The sequence below is a fragment of the Ixodes scapularis genome, unplaced genomic scaffold (genome assembly GCF_016920785.2).
Source record: "Ixodes scapularis isolate PalLabHiFi unplaced genomic scaffold, ASM1692078v2 PGA_scaffold0__279_contigs__length_252992795, whole genome shotgun sequence".
NCBI lineage: Eukaryota > Metazoa > Arthropoda > Arachnida > Ixodida > Ixodidae > Ixodes > Ixodes scapularis.
The window spans coordinates 111,939,013-111,958,169 of record NW_024609835.1 but is presented as its reverse complement, the minus strand read 5'-3'; the positions used below and the strand labels follow the sequence as shown (position 1 = coordinate 111,958,169).

The 19,157-nt window shown below is 46.7% G+C and overlaps 1 protein-coding gene across 1 annotated transcript in view; it reads right to left on the bottom strand.

The window, feature by feature from the left end:
* Positions 1–401: 401 nt before the first annotated feature.
* Positions 402–19,157, bottom strand: part of LOC8024664 (brain-specific serine protease 4-like) — a 55,735-nt gene continuing 36,979 nt past the window's right edge. Inside the window, exons 5-8 of the mRNA XM_042292668.1 lie at positions 18,098–18,260; positions 8,868–9,148; positions 3,071–3,228; positions 402–1,087 (exon numbers count right to left, since the gene is read on the bottom strand). Of these exons, the coding sequence (XP_042148602.1) occupies positions 932–1,087; positions 3,071–3,228; positions 8,868–9,148; positions 18,098–18,260 (758 nt within the window). The 3' untranslated portion in view covers positions 402–931. The remainder of the gene's footprint in view (positions 1,088–3,070; positions 3,229–8,867; positions 9,149–18,097; positions 18,261–19,157) is intronic.

Below are 19,157 nucleotides of genomic sequence, written 5' to 3'. Positions count from 1 at the left end.
GCGCTCGCCATGTGACAACTTGACTGCGCTGTAAACACCACATAAAGAAAAAAAAATTCCTTTCTAAAAAAAAAAAAAAAAAAAAAATTCGCCACAAGAGAAAATACTTTTTTTTCTTCTTGGGTTGGGTTTGTGTGTGTGTGGGGGGGGGGGGGGGGGGGGGGCTTTTTGTTTCATATCATGCAGGATGAACAAAGGTCTTCGCCCTCGGGTTTCCCATTATCGATGCCGTGAACACCACACACACAAAAAAAAAAAAGAAAGAAAAAACAGCAAAAGCGATGACACATTTTAAATGATGAAACCAAGACAAGTGCGTACCGTTTTATTTCTGAGCAGAATAATAATCTGTCCTTTTTTTATATAAAAATGTATATCGTTGAAAAATTTCCTAGAAAAAAATATTTCCGGAGCGAATGCTGCTTGGCCAGCAAACAGAACATTACATTAGTGTAGCTTTTTTTTTTCTTCTCTAAAACACTTGAACTAAGAACGCACGCCGGCAGTCGCCACGTCGTCACGGCGGCACGAGCAGTGCCATCGTTCCCGCAACGACTGCTTCCATTGCACTAAACCTGAACGCAATTGTCCTTTTAAAAATATCTAAAAATAAACAACAACATCAGAACAAGAGCGCATAAAACTAACAACAACATCGACAAAAAATTGTTACGCCGAAAAGTTTCGAAGACCATAACGACGGTAAGCTGACTCGTTCGGCTCGAAATAATAAAGACTGGTGTAACTCTTTTGGGAACATTTGGAAACCTCAAGGACATAGTCCTAAGGTTTGCGCACTTCCGATGCTTCCTGGTTAGAGCCGCAAAGTTCGCAGCTGCTTGCGCAGTTCCACCTGCGTTCCTGGACAGCGCGCCGCACCGCACCGCACGCAAGCCACGCGGGTAATTTCCGACAGTTCACCCGGGGGTAACTAGTACAGGCTGGACGATATCCAGTCCGACGAACTGCTGACCCTGTGGTAGATTCCAGGCTGGTAGTTTTTGGCGCAGGAGTAGCCGGCTGACACGATGCCGATCAGGTAATAGACGCCGTAGTCGTTCAGCATCAGGGGACCCCCGGAGTCACCCTGCGAAGGGGGGCAAGCGGACATAGTTTAAGGCCTTTCTGTACCACCTATTAATCGTTCCTTCTCAAAGAAAACGCAAGCGGGATTTTGGTGGCGTTGCTTCTTACGCTCATTGTTATGGCATCTGCGTAAATTAAAAATTGTAACATAACGCGCCTAAAAAAAAAAAAAAAATTCACAGGGCCTCTTATGTTATCCATAAGACAACTTGAAGGCGAAAGCCCGAGTGCCGGTGCATGAAAGAGACGCACACGATTTACGGATGTGGCTTCAGGCTACTGAACCTAAGGTTGCTGGTTCGAGGCCCGCCAAGGGACGAAAGCGGGCCTCGGTGGTACTTTTCGTTTCGCCGACGTGTTTTCGTACCTTTTGTGTAGAGGACGCGTATTCGCTTAAGGACTTTGAATGTCGATTCAACGGTGAGATATATAAGACTTTCGGCTTAATAAAATACGCATAATGATATCTTTCGGCGCTTAAAGACTAATTGCCTTTACTAGTGGCATCTTTTAAACGCATGAATTATTGAGTACTTTGACGAACGAGTGGCGGAAATTATTTTAGTTAAAAAAATGGTTGCAGAATCCACCCCGCTGGTTGTCTACGATGTGCGAAGCATCGTGTATGAAGACTCACGACGTCACCTACAAGGAGACTGTTTTGCGGCCGCGCCGTTGTCGATCGGCTTTCCGTATACGTTTCAGGCGCCGTTGCCCTCGTCCGCCTTTGTTGCCTATCGGCGACGCTCAATGGCTGCACGGCGCCGTTTCATCTCGAGGAGCTCCTCTTCTGTGGGTGGTCGTGCTTGCGAGGCTCCATCTCATCTGACACGACGAGTCCCTCAAGGTCGGGTTTTATAGACGGTTTTGCGACGCAATCATTGGCGTCAGCGCGACTGCAAAGCGCCAGTTCGAAATGTTTTCGTTTTTTTTTTTTTTTTATAGTTTGGGTGCGAATGTGAAGGAGTGCGTACTGCCGCTCCGTAACGCGCCGCGTGTTTAGCTCCCTTTGTTACGAGGCCAGATAAATCGCGAGAGAGGTGGCTAAGGGGTGCTTCCCATTAAAAAAATTGTGGAATAACCCTCGACGCGCAAAGCACATACTTGTCGATGCGATTTGAATCTCGATCGAACTACGCAAATGATCACCACTCGGCCAACTCGCTCCATTTATGACCCTCGTGGTAATATTGCGGATTCAGAAATCCTAGCGCTAATGAAAAACGTTTTACAATTCAAGCTTTTGTTGCTGCGTAACTTCCTATATCTACTTTATGCAATGACGTATCTGTAGACCCAACATTTTTTACGAGGGCACAAGGAACGATATCTTTGCATTCCGCACAGACTTGTATTTGTTAATAATATCCTGTTCGGGATATTGCATTTAAGACAAACGTGACGGTAAGTTACTGCCACAAAGAAAACTTTATGAGCTAGCCTTACTAGTCTTTATCTGAATTTATTTTTAGTGTCTTCTAGTAATTATTTTCGACTCAATTTCAAGTTCGTAGCAGACACACAAGAACGTTATTTTCAGGAGGTAATTTTTTTTTTCCTTCGGCCTGATACAAATAGATGAGGTAGAAGCACAGCATGCTAAAAGAGGTAACCAACCTATAGGAGTAGCTCGTTTTGGCCCCGGCACGTTTTGATCTGGATGAGCATTATACCGGCGTGCGGTCGTTAATCACCACTATCTGATGCACGTTAAAAACTCGGGCCAGCAGAAGTCCTACACATGCAAAAATTCTTATCTACAGCGGAGTCACCAGACGTCTCTTGGGCATCACAAACTTTCCACTGTCTAACTATAAGCACGATACAATTAATTGAGCTTGCTTTTTGGACGGACACTCCCCTGCAGACATTACGTTGCAATTAACCATAAATCATGTAAATTGTTTTTGTTTTTTCTAAACTACAAAACATGTATCCCGTATGTTTCAGAGCGTTCTCGTGCGAACGGACTGTCCGTGCTTGCCTGGCAGGAGTCCTTGCCCCCACGCTCATATCCAGCGCAGAGCATCTCATCGTGGATGCGAATGTTGATGCCCTGCCGCCGGTGCCAGCTCTCGCAGACTTGGTTGGGCAGAACCGGGACGTGGACGTGTTGGAGCACCCTGGGCCGCACCTTGGAGCCTGCAAGTGGTGCCTCGCATTGTTCACTCTGATCGGGAGGTACAAAGACGCGGCCTCCACAGAAGCTAATATTCTACTGTACTCACGTTTTAAGTGTGTGAGCAGTGCCATAGTTTTTGTGATAGTGCTATTTAAGGCACACACACACGGGATTGTATCAACCAAACTCTTTAGCCACATTTTTAGAGGTGAAGCCAGGGACCTTTTCATAAATGTATTTCAGTCCACGTGCGTCCCTGTTTGTTCGTTTCGCATGAGTATTTTCTGTCCCGTCGCGGTTGTCACTGGTCAAATTCATTCTGGAATACTTTTCGGAGCTGCCAAAAGACACTTTTAGAGCAGCAACAAGGTATTTTGGAGCATAAGCGTGCACTTGATTTTTATTCATACCACTGCAAAAAATATTCATGCGCAGGCCTATCCAATTAAAAGAATGTCTTCTTTAACTTCCGAATCGGGTGCCACTTTTTGCTAGCATCAATTGCGCGGCAGGTTTAATTCGCTCAACACAGAATTAGCCAATCAGTTGTGTGTAGAAGCACTAAACACTAATAGCAAGATACTAAATTATGGAATGCAATCTGAAGTTCTGTGAATGGTAAACTGAATAGTATATTCCACTGAAATGATGTTAGCATATAACGATTTCGAGCACAGGAATTGATGTTTTGTCGAAATTCTAAAATAAAAAAAAAAATTAATTACTAAATTGTTTTAAAGTTGTTATTTTATTATGAACTCTGACAATAGTTTATATGCAGAACTTAATTATTAACAGAAATTGGCACGTAAGCGATAAATGTTCCGTTTTAAAAACGATCGTCACGAACTCGCTACGGTTATTACCAAGCTTCCATCCACTGCTTCAACTAATTTAGTTTTAATTTGCTCTCGACTGTGGTATTGAACAGATGAAAGCGATGCAAAGATGATGACTAAACGAAAAAAGCTGGCATACAAAACAGAAATATAAGAGCAGTCCATTGAACCCTTGAATTACCAAAAGTGTCCTCGCTATACTCCGTTTAAGATCGACGTAAGCCGACGTTACCATTTGATGGAGACCAAGCATCGACATAGCGGTATCGTCATGACACCAGTCCTATTTGGGCGCTTGTTGTCATACACAATGTGCCGCCATCCTTTTGCCTTTTTTAACGCATTAGGGAGCTCGCGTTGCAGAAAATCCAGCGTCTGTGGCGTGACGGAAAAGTCCCGATTGGCCGATAGGGTCATGACTTACAGTCACGATCAGAAGTAATTGGAACACGGGAGCGGTGGCCCAACTGCATTGCCGCGCAATCTAGCTGCGCTCGTGGGAACTGATAGGAAAGTACGCGCATGCGTGCACGCCGGCGCCGATGGCCCCTCTGCTCCTCTCGATCTATTCCTTTACCGGAGGTTCTAATCGTTCCTTGTCACTTCTGGGACGCAACGCTACGTCCCCGATTGCGCTGCAAGCAGACAGCGGGCACGCTTTCCACCCTTGAAGGCATCTTGGTGCAGACAGAAACAGAAAGATTGCTGTCCCACTAAAATATGCTCTCTAATATCTTATCTCGACAAAAATAAAATAAAAACGCCGTTCGTTGCTTGGAACTTATGGCCTTTGTCAGTTTCGCGTGTCATTTTCTGCAGCTGTCGTTGCTATCTACTCGAGAACAATATAAAGATATTTTTTTACGTAGCGATGCGTCACGCCATTGGCGTTTGCCGCGTCATTGAACCAGCACCGATCCGCTTCAGATGATTCTGATAGTGCACCCGTTTCCTCAGTTCGCGCTCGCGGTAAGCGTACTCGTAACGCTGTCGGACGCTATCAGCGCCATCACGTGTCGTATCTGAGAAGCAGCGAAGGATTATCTTGATCTCCGGTAAAAGAGATAGATAGAGCGGTACAGAGGGACTGTCGGCGCCGGCATGAATGCATGCGCTTAGTCTCCTATCAGTTTCTACGAGCGCGGATAGATCGCGCTGCAAAGCAGTTGGGCCACCGCTCCCGTGTTCCAATTACTTCTGATCGTGACTGTACGTCACAACCACATGACCTCGCGCCGGTATTTCAAACAAACCACAACGCTCACGTGAAACACGACGTCACGCGTTGAATGAAAGTGATTAAGAAACATTGCACGTGATTAGAACTAAAGGTAGCCGCACGTCTCAAATGATTTCACTTTATAAAGTATATCATTTGCCTTAAAGCAAGAACAAAAAAGGAACTGAAGAATTTTAGGCGGGATTCGAACCCACGACATCCTAGGTCGCGAGCCATACACGCTACTAACTGGGCCTCGCAAAGCACGCTTGCACGGTGAACGAGAAGGCGATGCGAGCGGGGCCCGATTTCGCTATCGCGTTCCAATCTTCAAGGTGAAGCTTGAGCTGTAGAAGGGTATGTACTTGGGCTAGTTGGTGATCCATTTTTGTGAGGGTAAAAGCGCTAAAAACAAGCTTAAGCGTCCTCCAAGTTTTGTACGTGACCGGTTTAGCCGGTCATAGCAGACGCTCAAAGACGACCAGCGCCATGACGATGCTCTTCTCACGCCGACTGAGTGGCCCTATCGTACCGTAGCATCGACAGCGATCAGTCTAGAAGTAAAAGTATTTAAATCATTAAAACAAAAAAGAAAATAATTTCAGAATATCCCAGCCTATCAGATACACTAGGTGTGGTTTATATTATAAAATCATGTGTTACGTCTCGCTCTTGAAGAGTGCTTTCCCTCTAGCACACGGGTGTGCCGCGGCAAAGCAAGACGCGCGGTGGCTCTCCCTCCACTGTGGTACACCAGAACGCGGTGCGAAGCGCACTCATCGAATTCCACTATCCCTCCAGAACACACCTCGAATATAAATATTACGAAACGTTCGAGTACTGTCAGTGTTCGATACGGAGATCAGATCGAATAGCGTGCTCTCAGGCGATAATCGAACGTTCGAAACAAATCTCGCAAACCTAGCGTAACAATCAGGCCGTGTAGCGGGCTTGATATATATTGTCCGCATTAAAAAAGGGAAAGTTACTTTTGCCGCAATGTTTGCGTAAATTTCTCACATTTTAGCAAAATACGTTAGGGTGCAGCATAGTTAAGGCCTTTCGCGCAGCACGAATGGTACGGAAATCGCAAAGTTCCGGAAGCAAAGGCCTGCCACCCTAGCTCAGAAGAATGCCTTGTTTTCACGAAAGCTCGCGCATGAAAGAACATTGCAAATGCTACGCTCTCGCACCCGTGCCTTTGCCAGCACTACGGATGTTTGTAAGATGGAGTTATGGTGTACCTTCTAGTACACCGCAGTACACCATAATGGAGTATTCACCGATGTTTGTTTGCAAACAAGCTCACTACCACCCCCTATCGGCAAACCCTGCGCGTTTCCGGTCTTCCTCTTTGTTTTGTCTCGTAACCTTTTATTTCTACTACGTTCTACAATCCGCGCAGATTCGTACAAACGCGTAACAGTTACTTCTCTGACGGAAGATCTCCTACCCGATCCCTGTGCGTTGCCGAAGAAAATATAAATACATTACCGGAAGTCTACTGGGCCATCAAATACTGTGGCGCCCTCGCGGTACCAACTCCCGCCAAATGCGGTGAGTGAACCGATTTTCTCCGATTCGTTGGACATTGGCGTCGCGTTCACGCATCGTGGTATGCATGAGTGCTTTCGGAAAAATAAATAGACATCCGACTTTTTTGTTCCAGACAATTTTGATTTCCTTTTGTTCCGCAGCTCGTGAAAGCGCGTTTCCCGGCACAAGTTCTTGGCATGCTGACAGCGCTACGACGGCACTCGCTCGAAAGATGTGTGCCGAAAACATACTTCTCCCGAGCGAACAAGTGTGTTTCGGGTCCTCGTCGATGCCAAAGCTGTGCGCTAACGTCTAGGTTCCCCGAGAAATAGCCCTTTGATGCTCTGTGCTACCAGATCCTCGCGCTCCAAATCTGCGATCGGACACTCTATGGCTCCGTCGCCGAACGGCAAGGCTTTGTGAGTATAGAGGAGACTATGGATTTGTCCTCTGGTGCACCAAACTCACGAGATGAGTGTTAGCATTGAGAAGCTCGCTAGGGGCGATTCTATTTTCCTGGCGAGTGCACCTGCTACCCACGCGGTTCTGTCTTAATTTTCATAGTACATAGAAGCTTGGCATTGCAGGTGTTTGCCCCAGCAGAGGAAGTTGAAGTTTCCTCACTCTGGGTTGTGCGAAAATTCCACCAGCTGACGATACCTAAACTTCGCGCCTCGAGTATAAACCCCCTTTATAGAATTTTTTCATAGAGAAACCTAATTTTGAGAACATGTCGATGAGCCTCCTTTTTGCAAATTCGGTCGCCGCGGAGCCGCGTGTACCGGTGGGTCAGGTGGCTTAACATTTTTGTAATGAGCCGCCACAGACTGTCGCCATGAAGCTTCGTGGAAAGGGAGGGGGGGGGGGGGCCGAAGGGGGGGGGGGGGTTGTCAAGGTCAACACGTGTTCTAGTCATGCACGCGCGAAGAAAGGAAGCCTTTTCCTAAAGAGCGTCCCCTCTTCGATAAGCGGAGTGTCCCTAAACTGAAGCCCACGCTTTTTCTATACAGAGTTTCGATAAAACGAGCCAGTTCTTTAGAACGTGTTTCGATGAAATGGCGCTCGGACTCTGGCACGCTCTAGTTGCCTTCCGTAGTGCCCTGGCATTGAACGAGTGCGCGCTTGAAGCTCTCGAGACGCCTAAGTGTTGTCAAAGGTAGAAATCTCAGGCTGGATGCTGGAAATCTGAAGGATTTCCTGCCGTTCTCATATTGGTGACGTGCGCGACCGTGTGATCGGCTATCCACGACTGGTCGAGCACCCACTGTGACGCCTTGAAAGGGATTTGATGTTGCCTTCATCGACGAACACTAGTGTAATGTCAGTCTTTCGGACTTTGGAAGTGTTTGTATTTAAAAAAAACACAAAAAACATCGCATTTTTCGCCTACAATGTGCGAAGAAATGAAAGCGGTAGCTGTGGTATGGTCGCGCAACGCGGGTGGAATGGTGCCGTCACGTACATGAGGACTTATCCACGCTGTCGTGATTCGCACTAACGACTGTCACCAGTGATCCGTGAAGTAAAAGGGTGAGCGCGGTGGAAGTTTCTAAAAAACATCCAATATTACGCGTAGCAACTGGATGCTGCCAAAGTGAGATTTCGCATAACGCAAGTAATGTTTGAAAACAAGTTCTTCAGGCAGACGACGGGAAGGCTTTCTTTGACGAGCCGTTACTGACGGGATTCCGGGACTGCCCTCCCTTCTCTCGCTGTGCTGCGTTGTCGACGGAAAAAAACCCGACGTCCCTCGACTCACGGCAAGGTCGGAGAGAATGGGTTTTTCATAACCGCGACGGCGGCGACGAAAGCGCAAGAGCTCGAAAACTCTGCACATTGTCGCCCGTAAAGCTGTTGCTTTAAAAAATTATTACTCCCAGCTTTCACCGAGATTTTTACACACACCATCAAACAGTCATTTGCAACTAATCACAACAAGCCAGGATCACAATTCGCGACGCCACGGGGAGAAAAATCCCGTTCGTGACGTCAAGGATGGGAACCATAAGAGGGCGCCACGAAAACCTCTCCGTACTAATAGAAAATGAGGAACGGTGTCACGTGCCGGGTTCAAGGGCGCCCCAGCCGGCGGCTTCGGCGACCCTGGTGACGAAGTGGGCGTCTTTGGGCGGCAGGCAGATGGGCAGGATGTTAGGCTTGTACACCACGGGTCGGTCCAGCACGAGCACGGCCACGTCATAGCGGTCGGCCTGGGGCGTGAACCGGAAGTTGGGGTGGATGCGGATCTGACGCACGCCAAACGTCTCGCTCGGGATGCTCTCCACGTCCGAGTTGAGCACGTAGTCGCCCAGCGTCACTCGGATGCTCGAAGGGTTGTACTGGTATCTGCGGGCAAGCGGGGCGCCGAACCATCAACACTCGCTAATGAGGAGTCTTCCAGAAGGCTTAGAAGGGAGCCAGGTCATATTCACTCTCTTTTACAGGACCCCGGAAATCTGCTCTTTGTGTGTAAAAAAAGAAAATACGTATAGCAAGATACAACTTCAGAATACAAATCACACCCCAATGGCCCGCCTGATTCGGTTTGTTTGGAACGTTGGCATTTGTAAAGATGTTCTCGTAAGGTTTTTTTTTTTTTTTCAGTACAAGCGACACAGAAGACAGAAGCTACAAATTAAAACATGCAAATTAAGAAAAAAAATGGAGAGGCGCAGTCAAGTATTTGGGGCATAACTCCTTAATAATAAGCCCTAAACTGGGAATAAATAAAAGAAATGACGTTTGTGATTGACTACATTTATTTGTTTCAATTCTACGAAATGCACCTTTCCGATGTGTCCTGCCGCCTATCGGGACATCCGGGTTAGAGATGGAGTGGCGAGAACACAGCGCGTTCGCAAGGCTTGTCAGACTCCTTTGACTGCGGCCTTTGGTTACCTTCGTATCATCTCCCGGATTTCTAGTCCCATATTTTCGGGATGAGCAAATGGCTTGCGTTTCAGGCGCACCACTGAGCCGTCATCCCCCAAACCGTACGAACTCCTCCCAGGACCACAGTACACTAGTCCATGCCGCTTGCCTCAGAAGAAAAACACTGTTAAAATAGAAGAGAATAGCCGACACCGTACAAAGGAAAACTATTTAATCTCATAAAATAAATGACAAAACAGTCAATTGAGACAGATAGGCTCTCGAAGTGACCACGCCATGATTGTTGTTGCCTCTACCCTCCCACCCGATCAAGTTTTGTTTCCTCCTATTTTCGTCAATATACTTGCGTGTGTCGTTTCGTGTTGACGTTTGAGGAGGGTGAACGGCTTGATTTTAAAACAAATTGGCACGCGCAAAACGAAAAAGAAAAAAAACACTTCCCGCGAAAAGGGATCGGTAAACGAGGCTTGTGCAAAACATACAAGGTGGCAAATCTGTTTCGGGAGCACGCAAACTCGAGCCCAAGATCCTTTTGAAAATAAGCGCGGCAAGAAAAGGACAGAAACTAAGAGACAACACCAAGCTTAACTTTCAACTGACTGCTCCTCTTAGTAAAAAAAAAATATATATATTTATACACCCCAATCAGGGCTCTCAAGCAGGAATTCAAATTTTTTATCTGTTAAATGAACTGTCGAGGCACTTATGCATCTTTCATCCTCTTGCAATGTTATGTTGAATAACACGTCCAGTTTTCTCAAGATCTTGTCTCTTAACTTCCCCAGAATTTTAATTGCTCTACAGTTCAGGGGCACAAGGGCATCTATCATAAAGAGTAGCTAAGTTGCCCAAGGGGGAATTCCTTGAATGGGTGATGCAACGATTTTTGTACTTCGCGCAAATACCGCTTAGAAGGGATCCCAGACATTAATGACCTGTGAACCACCCATTCGGTTTTCACCACACGCAATCGAAGTCGCAGAAAGAGTTGGAAAAAAAAATGAACAGCGTTCACCCTTTCATCTGGCAGCAAGTACAAGTGGCCACGTAATCTGGAGCCGAAAAAAAAATTGGGTTGTGTGTATGTTTATACAGCCTAGAACTTGGTCTGCCTCACAGGGGCGACGAGTCTCCCAGCTGTAGATGAGAAATTCAGCCAGTGCGGTACAGCCGCTAGCCTGGGGTCTTTAACGTGCATCACGCAGTAGTGATACACGACCGCACGCCGGTACGATGCTCATCCAGATCGAAACATCTGGAGCCGATTATATGCCGCCAATGTTGATCGTAGCCACGCGCTGGGGTTGGCAAGGCACAGGACACGCGGCGAGTTCCAGACATGGTTATGGTTCGGCTATTGTCATCATTGCAACGAATGGACACGGGCCACTACCCAAACGCTTCTCGAGCTATTGAGTATCACGAGCCAAATCGAGTGCCCACGCAATACTCGGGTCCAATCTATGGGCCGCATTCAAATATCGTCACTGGAAGATACTGCGATCCCATAGCTACGTCATCAAGGGCGATCGGTGGCCGGGTGGGTTAGCTCGGAGCACGTGTAGCAAAATCTCGCGCTGCAGAACCCGGTGATCCTGGATTCAATCCCCACCCCTGCCCGCTTCAATCATGATGAACTTCGTACCAGCGCGCGGTCGTGTATCACTACTGCGTGGTGCACGGTAAAGACCCCAGGCTAGCGGTTGTACTGCACTGGCTAAATTGCTCATCTACAGCGAGTGACTTGTCGCAACTTTGAAACGGCTGACCAACTACACGCGACCAAACTTTTTACGTCATCAAGTTTCGCGAAGGAGAGACTGAACGAAAATTCTCTGTTTCGTCCCTGAAATTACACCGCAATAAAGGAGTTTCTCTGCCAGTTGCGTCTCGTGCGAGTATCCTCGAGTCCCACTAGTGAAATTAAGATCGTGTGAAGTGAAAAGCATTCCAACTGAATATCGCTGCACCGCCCCTTTAATACCCGTGCCACACGGGTAACTCTAATGCCATTTACAACGAATGACATTTCAGCGGACATCCAATCAGCGAGCGACACTCCGGGCGTAGCGCATTCCACGCGCGACAGATTGCGAGCTGATTCGCCGATCACACAAATGTCATTCGTTTTAAATGGCACTCGAGTTGCCCGTGTGCACGGGTATAAGGCTCTGTTATATACTCCGACGTTGAGCATAGCAAACGCGGCGTAGCGCAGCGCCCAGAAATGCCGATTGGTCTCAGATATCGAGGTTCGCTCGCCGGGCAATGAAAGGCGCACGTTCTGCGCTGTGCCTGCGTTTGCTGCGCGCAACGTCGGAGTAATACCCGTGCCACACGGGCAACTCGAATGCCATTTACAACGAATGACATTTGTGTGATCGGCGAATCAGCTCGCAATTTGTCGCTCGTGGAATGCGCTATGCCCGGAGTGTCGCGCGCTGATCGGCCGTCCGCTCAAGTGTCATTCGTTGTAAATGACATTCGAATTGCCCGTGTGGCACGGGTATCAGCGCCTTTACTGACAGCGCGTGCTCCGGGCCCTGTCATTGACCCACCTGCCCGTTTAAACCACGTACGGTTTACCGCAAGTCATAGTAATCTCCTACATGACCGATGAGGCACAAACTACGTACTGCTTATACACGTGTCCCACTAGAGCGACATACAGAAACAAAAGACAAAGACAGGCCTCAAACCAGAGTCTTTCGCGATTTGAAACGCTTTGTAAAGTAACGGAGGCTATGCTGAAACACGAGCATCATGCACGCGAGGGTATCTTTGGCAGGCTTGCAATCGCTCGTGCTTACTTCGCGAGCACCGAACGACTAAACGCCTGCCAAAGGTACCATCACGAGCATGCTTCATGGGTTTGAGGCTTGTCGCTGTCTTTTGTCTCTGTCTGTCGCTCTAGTGGGACACGGGCATTAGAGTGTTTCTTTATGCACAAAACACCTTTGTACTTTTTTGTTAATTTTTCAGCAAACAGACAGTTTTTCTGGGGACGAAAACACTACCGGCACATACAAATGCGACGCCGATTCTTTTTGGTTGTGTGAAATCGTTTGCATATATGGTATGACGACGGGTCTTACTTCCTGTTTTAGATGCCCGATTGGGTGTACTAATAGTTAGTGTTACTTCAATAAACAGTCAATTGAAAGTAGCGCTTAGTGTGTGTTGTGTCATTACTTTTGTCCCTGTCTTGTGGTGCTTATTGTTAAAAGGAACTATGTAGAACTAGACCACGTGTCACAACTGATGCAATTTATTCCCTCTACAGCGGGCTCTGCCTTAACACTTAACAACAGACCGGTTACGATAACTCAACATGTCAGCCTTCTAGCAACTTCTACTGCAGGGCTAGGCATTATGCTCACGCCATGCGTACAGGAACATACCCACCGGAGTTAACGGGGCTCTTCGAGGGCGTTCTGCCCTCAGCGGGGAATGCAAAAAGAATGTTTCGAATATTTTGCTCGGAGATATGGAAACAAGCGGGCTGGTATCGATACTGTCTGCGGATGTGATGTCATCAGTCGAGTCCCAACGAAAGGTCTGCTGAGAAGGCCTTAGGTGATCACCTTCGGCTGGCGTCGCAGGTGATGGAGTTCCTGTGGGAGAGCCTCAGTTTTACCCTGCCCATGAGTATGAAGGCATGCGCTCTAGCACCTTGTCCGGTTCTCTTTCTGGGGCATGCGTCGGTGACGAAGAATGTGACAGAAGTGCTCTTGGGAGGGCCCAAGTACCGTCTCTAACCGTACCCAAACCCGATCGAGAAGTTGTGCATAGCGAGGGTTCTGGTCGAAAGAGCCGAACCAGAAGAGAGGGAGAGTTGTACCTCGGAGGCGGTTGACAACCTGACATACAAATCGGGCAAAGCAAAAGAGGGTACTAAGAACGGTATCAGTGGTTTCATACTTCCAGGAGAACAAACTCAAGCTTCTGACCGGAGATAAGAAGGGCGGCTTCACAGTGCTTCCTGGGGGCCTTTTCGAAAAAAGTCAGGGACGGACTTCTTCAGAACTTCAAGCAAGTGGAAAAGGTGTCGCTTAACAAGACCAAGACAGCATCCAAGGAGCTTTTTGAAGGACTGTGATTGAACCGACTAGCGAAGAATGTTGAGGTGTCCAAAAACCTTAGCTCGGAAGTTTTGTTTTTTTTTTCCTCCACGACTCGAAGAATATTGCACGTTTAGGGCGCGAGCGTCTGAAAGGGACTCGTAGCAGCGAGAAGTTGGGGGGTTGTTGGGCACATAGCTTGTGGGTCTTGATATGAGGGATCCGTTTTCGGATTTGGAATGCGGAGGCGGCCAGTGAGCGATGCCACCAAGCTAACTGCGCCTGAGCGCGCATTCCGGAAGTGGTGCCACCGACATGCTACTTGTAGTACTCGCTTTCCGGCTTCCCGGCTGCATAGGGCTGTCGTGCCCGTACATCCTCGTGCATAATTGTTTGGTAGGCCCTGGTACCAGTTTGGATTCTCCTGCATGTCAGAACTTCATAGGATTCTGTTTCTTTGTGATGCCTTTTAGTTTGTCAGCAAGCGCAAAAAAACAGTTCCAGTCGTCGTATAACTTTACAATCGCTTTGTCGTCTGCTTCGTCATTGGCTGCTTCTTCGTCTTCGTCAACGCGTGAGCTCATTGCGTTCACCCGGTGGTCCTACTGCGGCCGCGGGAAAAACGACGACTCCACTAGTCGAGCACCCCGGCTGCTCAGAAGTCTTCTTGAACTTGTAAACAAGTGAACATCTAATTAAATCTAGTTCAATGCCAAAGACTCCCGGAAATTCAAGGAACCTTTGGCTCGGTGTAGCACCAGAAAACAACATCGAATGTGTTGGTTGAAAACTGAGTTTGGTAGTGCTCAGGCTTGTGCATAACGTTTAATCGACAATGAAGCAAAAAGTACTAAATATGCTTTCTCGGGGAGCAATATTTTCCCCAAATTTGTTACATTCTGATTGACAGCCTATGCGTCAGACAAACATGTACGTAACGCGTTACTAGTAAAGAGTTACTTCTTAGTTAATATTTTTGGTAGCGAGTAACCTAGTTAGTTACTTTTTTAGAGAGTGAACAAGTAACGTGCGTAGTTACTTTAAGGGCCAAGTAGCGAGTAACGGTATTTCATTACTTTTGAGGAGTGAAGTGTACAACACCATTTGAAAAGCCTAATTTTAATTCTAACCCAGGTATGCGTCTCCTGCGACAAAGGCATATCGGAAAGCCAAAAAATAACTAATACGTACGGCAGTATAGCAACGTATGCATCACTGAACACGTCAGTCGAACTCCACGGCTGGAAACATCCTTCACCCAGCGAACACAACGAGGTTCGTTGGTCGAACCTTCTAGAAACGAACAGTTTGAATGTAAACCCGGAGGTTACCAGCACGGGAAGGCACAAAACACATTGTCAACTTCGAACTTTTGAATTAAAGAAAACGAAAAATCGAGGGTATATCCCAGATTCACCAACTGTTCCAAGCACAAATCCTGGCGTTTCTTCGAGTGCGTCCGTAGAACGACTCTTCAGCGCCGCCGGAAATCCATTCCCAATAAAGCGGGAAAACATAACCAATCAAAACTTCTAAAGTCCAGCGGCTACTGCAAAGAAAACAGACTATAAAACTGTATTTGGTCATCAAAGTAGCGAGAAAAGTAACTAGTTATTTTAAGGTAAAGTAACGCGTTGCGTTTGGGAATCGGTAACGAGTAACGCATTTAGTAACTTTTTGAGCGAGTAACGAGTAGCGGTATTTAGTTACTTTTTTGGGTAGCGTGTACATGTCTGGCAATAGGGTACAGATGAAATGCAAAAAGAAGCCCGCAAAAAAAAAAAAAAAGAAAAAAAGAAACGAGACGATTTGCAGAACGACCACGCCTCACGTGCCGTTACAACTCGCATCTGTCAAGAGGTATCAACTAGAGCCACTAAATGAGCTGCGCTTACCCCGTTCTCCGGCATTGTTGTGGGCGTCGCCATTTTGGTGCTTGTGCAGAACAGATGCAACTGCCGATCGTCATGATTCGAAAGTGCGACTTCCTCAGCATTGGATTCGGTGTTAGGAAGCTCATGTAATATTGCTTTGCTTTGTCCCGAACTGTTATAACATTTGTGGAGGACGGAAAAGCGTTTTCTGTGATTTCAGATAAAGCTCTGAATAACAGGCAAACATGATTTTAAGCCACAGTGTGGCCAAGTGTCGTTACTCTGAAGCATAACTTATTTAGTGGCACAAGACGCAACTATGCCAGATACCTGAAAACTTTGGGTGAAAATTAGTTTTCATGTACAGTTTCTATCCAGTTTTATTTGCTTCGAACGCTAACAGTCGCCCGACGGTCTTAAGCTTTTTCCTGCGGTCTCGATTGGTGATAATGCAGAATGGATCAGTAAAGCCAACCGAAATTAAGTTGTGGCATAATAAACCCCTACAAGCTGGGCAAGGTTCGTTTGCTACATTTTTGGCGGCAAGTGTTTCTTTTCTAGATTGCGTTACGCGGTGTTTTTACGTTTTGTTAAAAAAAATAGATTGCTTTCAAAAAAGTTTTTATTTCAAGTGATGCGTATCGGGAATCGCTGTTCCTTTTTAGTGAATATCCGGACCTTTTGAAGCATTGTGTGCTTAAAACATGTAGTTACAATAACTGTTATAACCACCAAAATACATAAGCAAAAAAGTGTATTAAAGGAGCTGTGCAACGATAATCAGTTGGAATGCTTTTCACTATACACGAGCTTACTGGCACTAGTGGGACTGAAGGATACACGCACGCAACGCCACTGGCCAAGAAACTCCTTTGTTGCGGTGAAATTTCAAGGACAAAAGCAATTATTTTCGTTCAATCTCTCCTTTGCAAAATTAAATGACGTAACGTGGGAATCGCAGAACACCCAAGTGGCGATATTTTAATGCGGTTCATAGATTGGACCCGAGCCCTGCGGCGGCACTCGATTTGGGCTCGTGATAATTACTTGCTGCAGAAGCATTCGGGTAGTCGCCCGCGTCCAATCGATGCAACGACGAAAACAGCCGAGTCATAACAATGTCTGGAACTCAGCGCGTGTCCTGTGCTTTGCCAACCCCAGCGCGTGGCTATGATCAACATTGGCGGCATATAATCCGGCTCCAGATCGCGTGGCCGCTTGTTCTGGCTGCGAGTTGAGGGGTGAACGTTCTCGTTTTTCTTTAATTTTTTTCTGGGACTTCTATTGCGTGAAGTGAAAAACGAACGCGTGTTTCATAGGTCACTAACGTCAGGGATCTGTTCTAAGCGGTATTTGCGCAAAGTACAAAAATTGTTGCATCGCTCCTTTAAGTACAGGCGCCGCAAAGCAGTGCAGAGACTCCGATTGAGATAGACCAACGGATAGACCGCTACGCAGCATGTGCTCAGGGAGATTCCAACGTACGGAACACTTCGACCCGCCCTTCTATGGCTCGGTCGCTGTGATCTTGTACACCTTAGATAACATGCAACCGGGTTGATATAAATTGGGAAGCAATTCTTGAAACAAATCGAAAAACGCTCTTTTGTCTGCCACTGTGTCCGGCTTTGTTTACCTTCGTTAGCCACTTTTTTCTGGAGCTGCTCTCTTTCGAGACGACACAAAATCCGATGCATTTTCGCCTGGTGCTGTTATTGTAGCATACCAACCAGTAACGCATAGATTTCAGAATTAACACTCAGCTTTGGTCTTGTACAGTGCGGGGAGCTGTGCAGTGATTTTGTTAACAGTAATTAGAACCTTAATGCTCAAGACACTGTCTGTTGAACAACTAGTCATTAAACTCTGTTTTAAGAAGCTTTAGTGCGACCGAGGCCGAGTTGTGCAGTGTTTGAAAATGATCCGATTCAATATTTATTGGCCTAGAGAATTGAGCGAAGGTATCGTAAATGGAACTTTTCTTACTAAGATAAAAACCGCTAATTTTGAGCGTGCATAAAGCGAGATAATTTTGAATTTTCATATTATATAAAAAAATGCCTGGTTCGAAAATGCCTTTAGAGCTCATAAAAAGCGTATACTTCAAGAATTATTTCACGGTTTCCGATAAGGCAAATTTGTTGTCAAGTCCTAGGCAGCAGGAGCTAACGTTGTTGGGCAACCACTAAAAACGCTCTGGGCTGCTGATGTCCGGGAGAATACTACATGCCACATCAGAAAATGGCAAATAATAACAGCTAATGCCTTCAGCGCAGTGCTGTCGTAAGCAAAGGAATAAAACTTCGTCTATATAATCGTGCTAGACATGCCTACCTTTTATCCTTATGCCTTGCTCACTATAAATTATTTAAAACAATCAGTATGCAATATTGCTGTCCTTCTTAACGTCCGTAGAGCTCTTGACGCCTTGTATCCAAACCCAACACAGTGACAATGCTGGTTCTTACTTGGCGACACAATGTCCCGCTGTGACGACATGCTGCCTGGAGACGAGGGTTCCACCACACCGGCTTCCGGAGACTTGAATGAACGCCTGCCAGGGAAACTGGCCGAACTCTGCTTCCTTGCCTCCCACGATCCGGCTGATGCGACCTCCACTACGCCCGCAATCTGAACAGATGAAGAGGAGCGAAACAGTAACGTATGTTTTCTTTCTCGTACATTGCATGCAGAAAACACTCATAAACATACGGTAGTGAAAACAACTTAATCTTGAACGCTGTTGCATGAATGGAACGCGTGCGGATGCGTACGCAGTGATGTCGAGCAGCGACCGTGTTACTTGCTTCAACAGCGTCGCCTGTGACTGCTCTTGTTTCACTTACAATCGTTTAGTCGCATAGCGTCTTATAATGAGCCACCTCCTGAAGCACGGCATGCCGGCTGAAACTTGGAGTCACTGACCACATGATATAAGGGAGATATTTTTGAAGGCAACTTTTGATGATGCATCTTTGAATGGCTTTAACTTCTTTAAAACACAAAGTACAAGTTGCACTGGAGTATTTTATTCACACCAACGAATGCAGTAAAAAGGAAAATAAACGCCAGGCTTCACCTTTGCAGTTTTACTAGAAATAAGACTGAACTAAACTGTGAATAGGGCAAACTAGACATTCACCAGATAAGTGAATGGAGGGCAAGGGTCACTACCTTCCTCATCTTCGATTATTCCTTTAGACAGTCACACAGTTTAGTACTACTAAAATAATTGCTTTGTGAGTGTTATAATTTGTAAAAAGGATCATTGCTTCGGAACTTTTAATACCCAGACCATCGTCGCAATCGGGCAGTGCACATGGGTGCACGACTGGTAAGCAAAATGCTAAGGTCTTCGTTCTTCTACTGCTGTTTGCAGAAGGGATGGCGCTGGCAAGTGACCGTCAACATCGCGGTACGTCACCCATTCTCTGCTGCATCCCCGCTGAGCAAGCCTGACATCGTCGCCCCTGGTCCGATGATCAATTCACATAGAGCCGCTCTTCGTTCAGCCTACAACAACGTCAA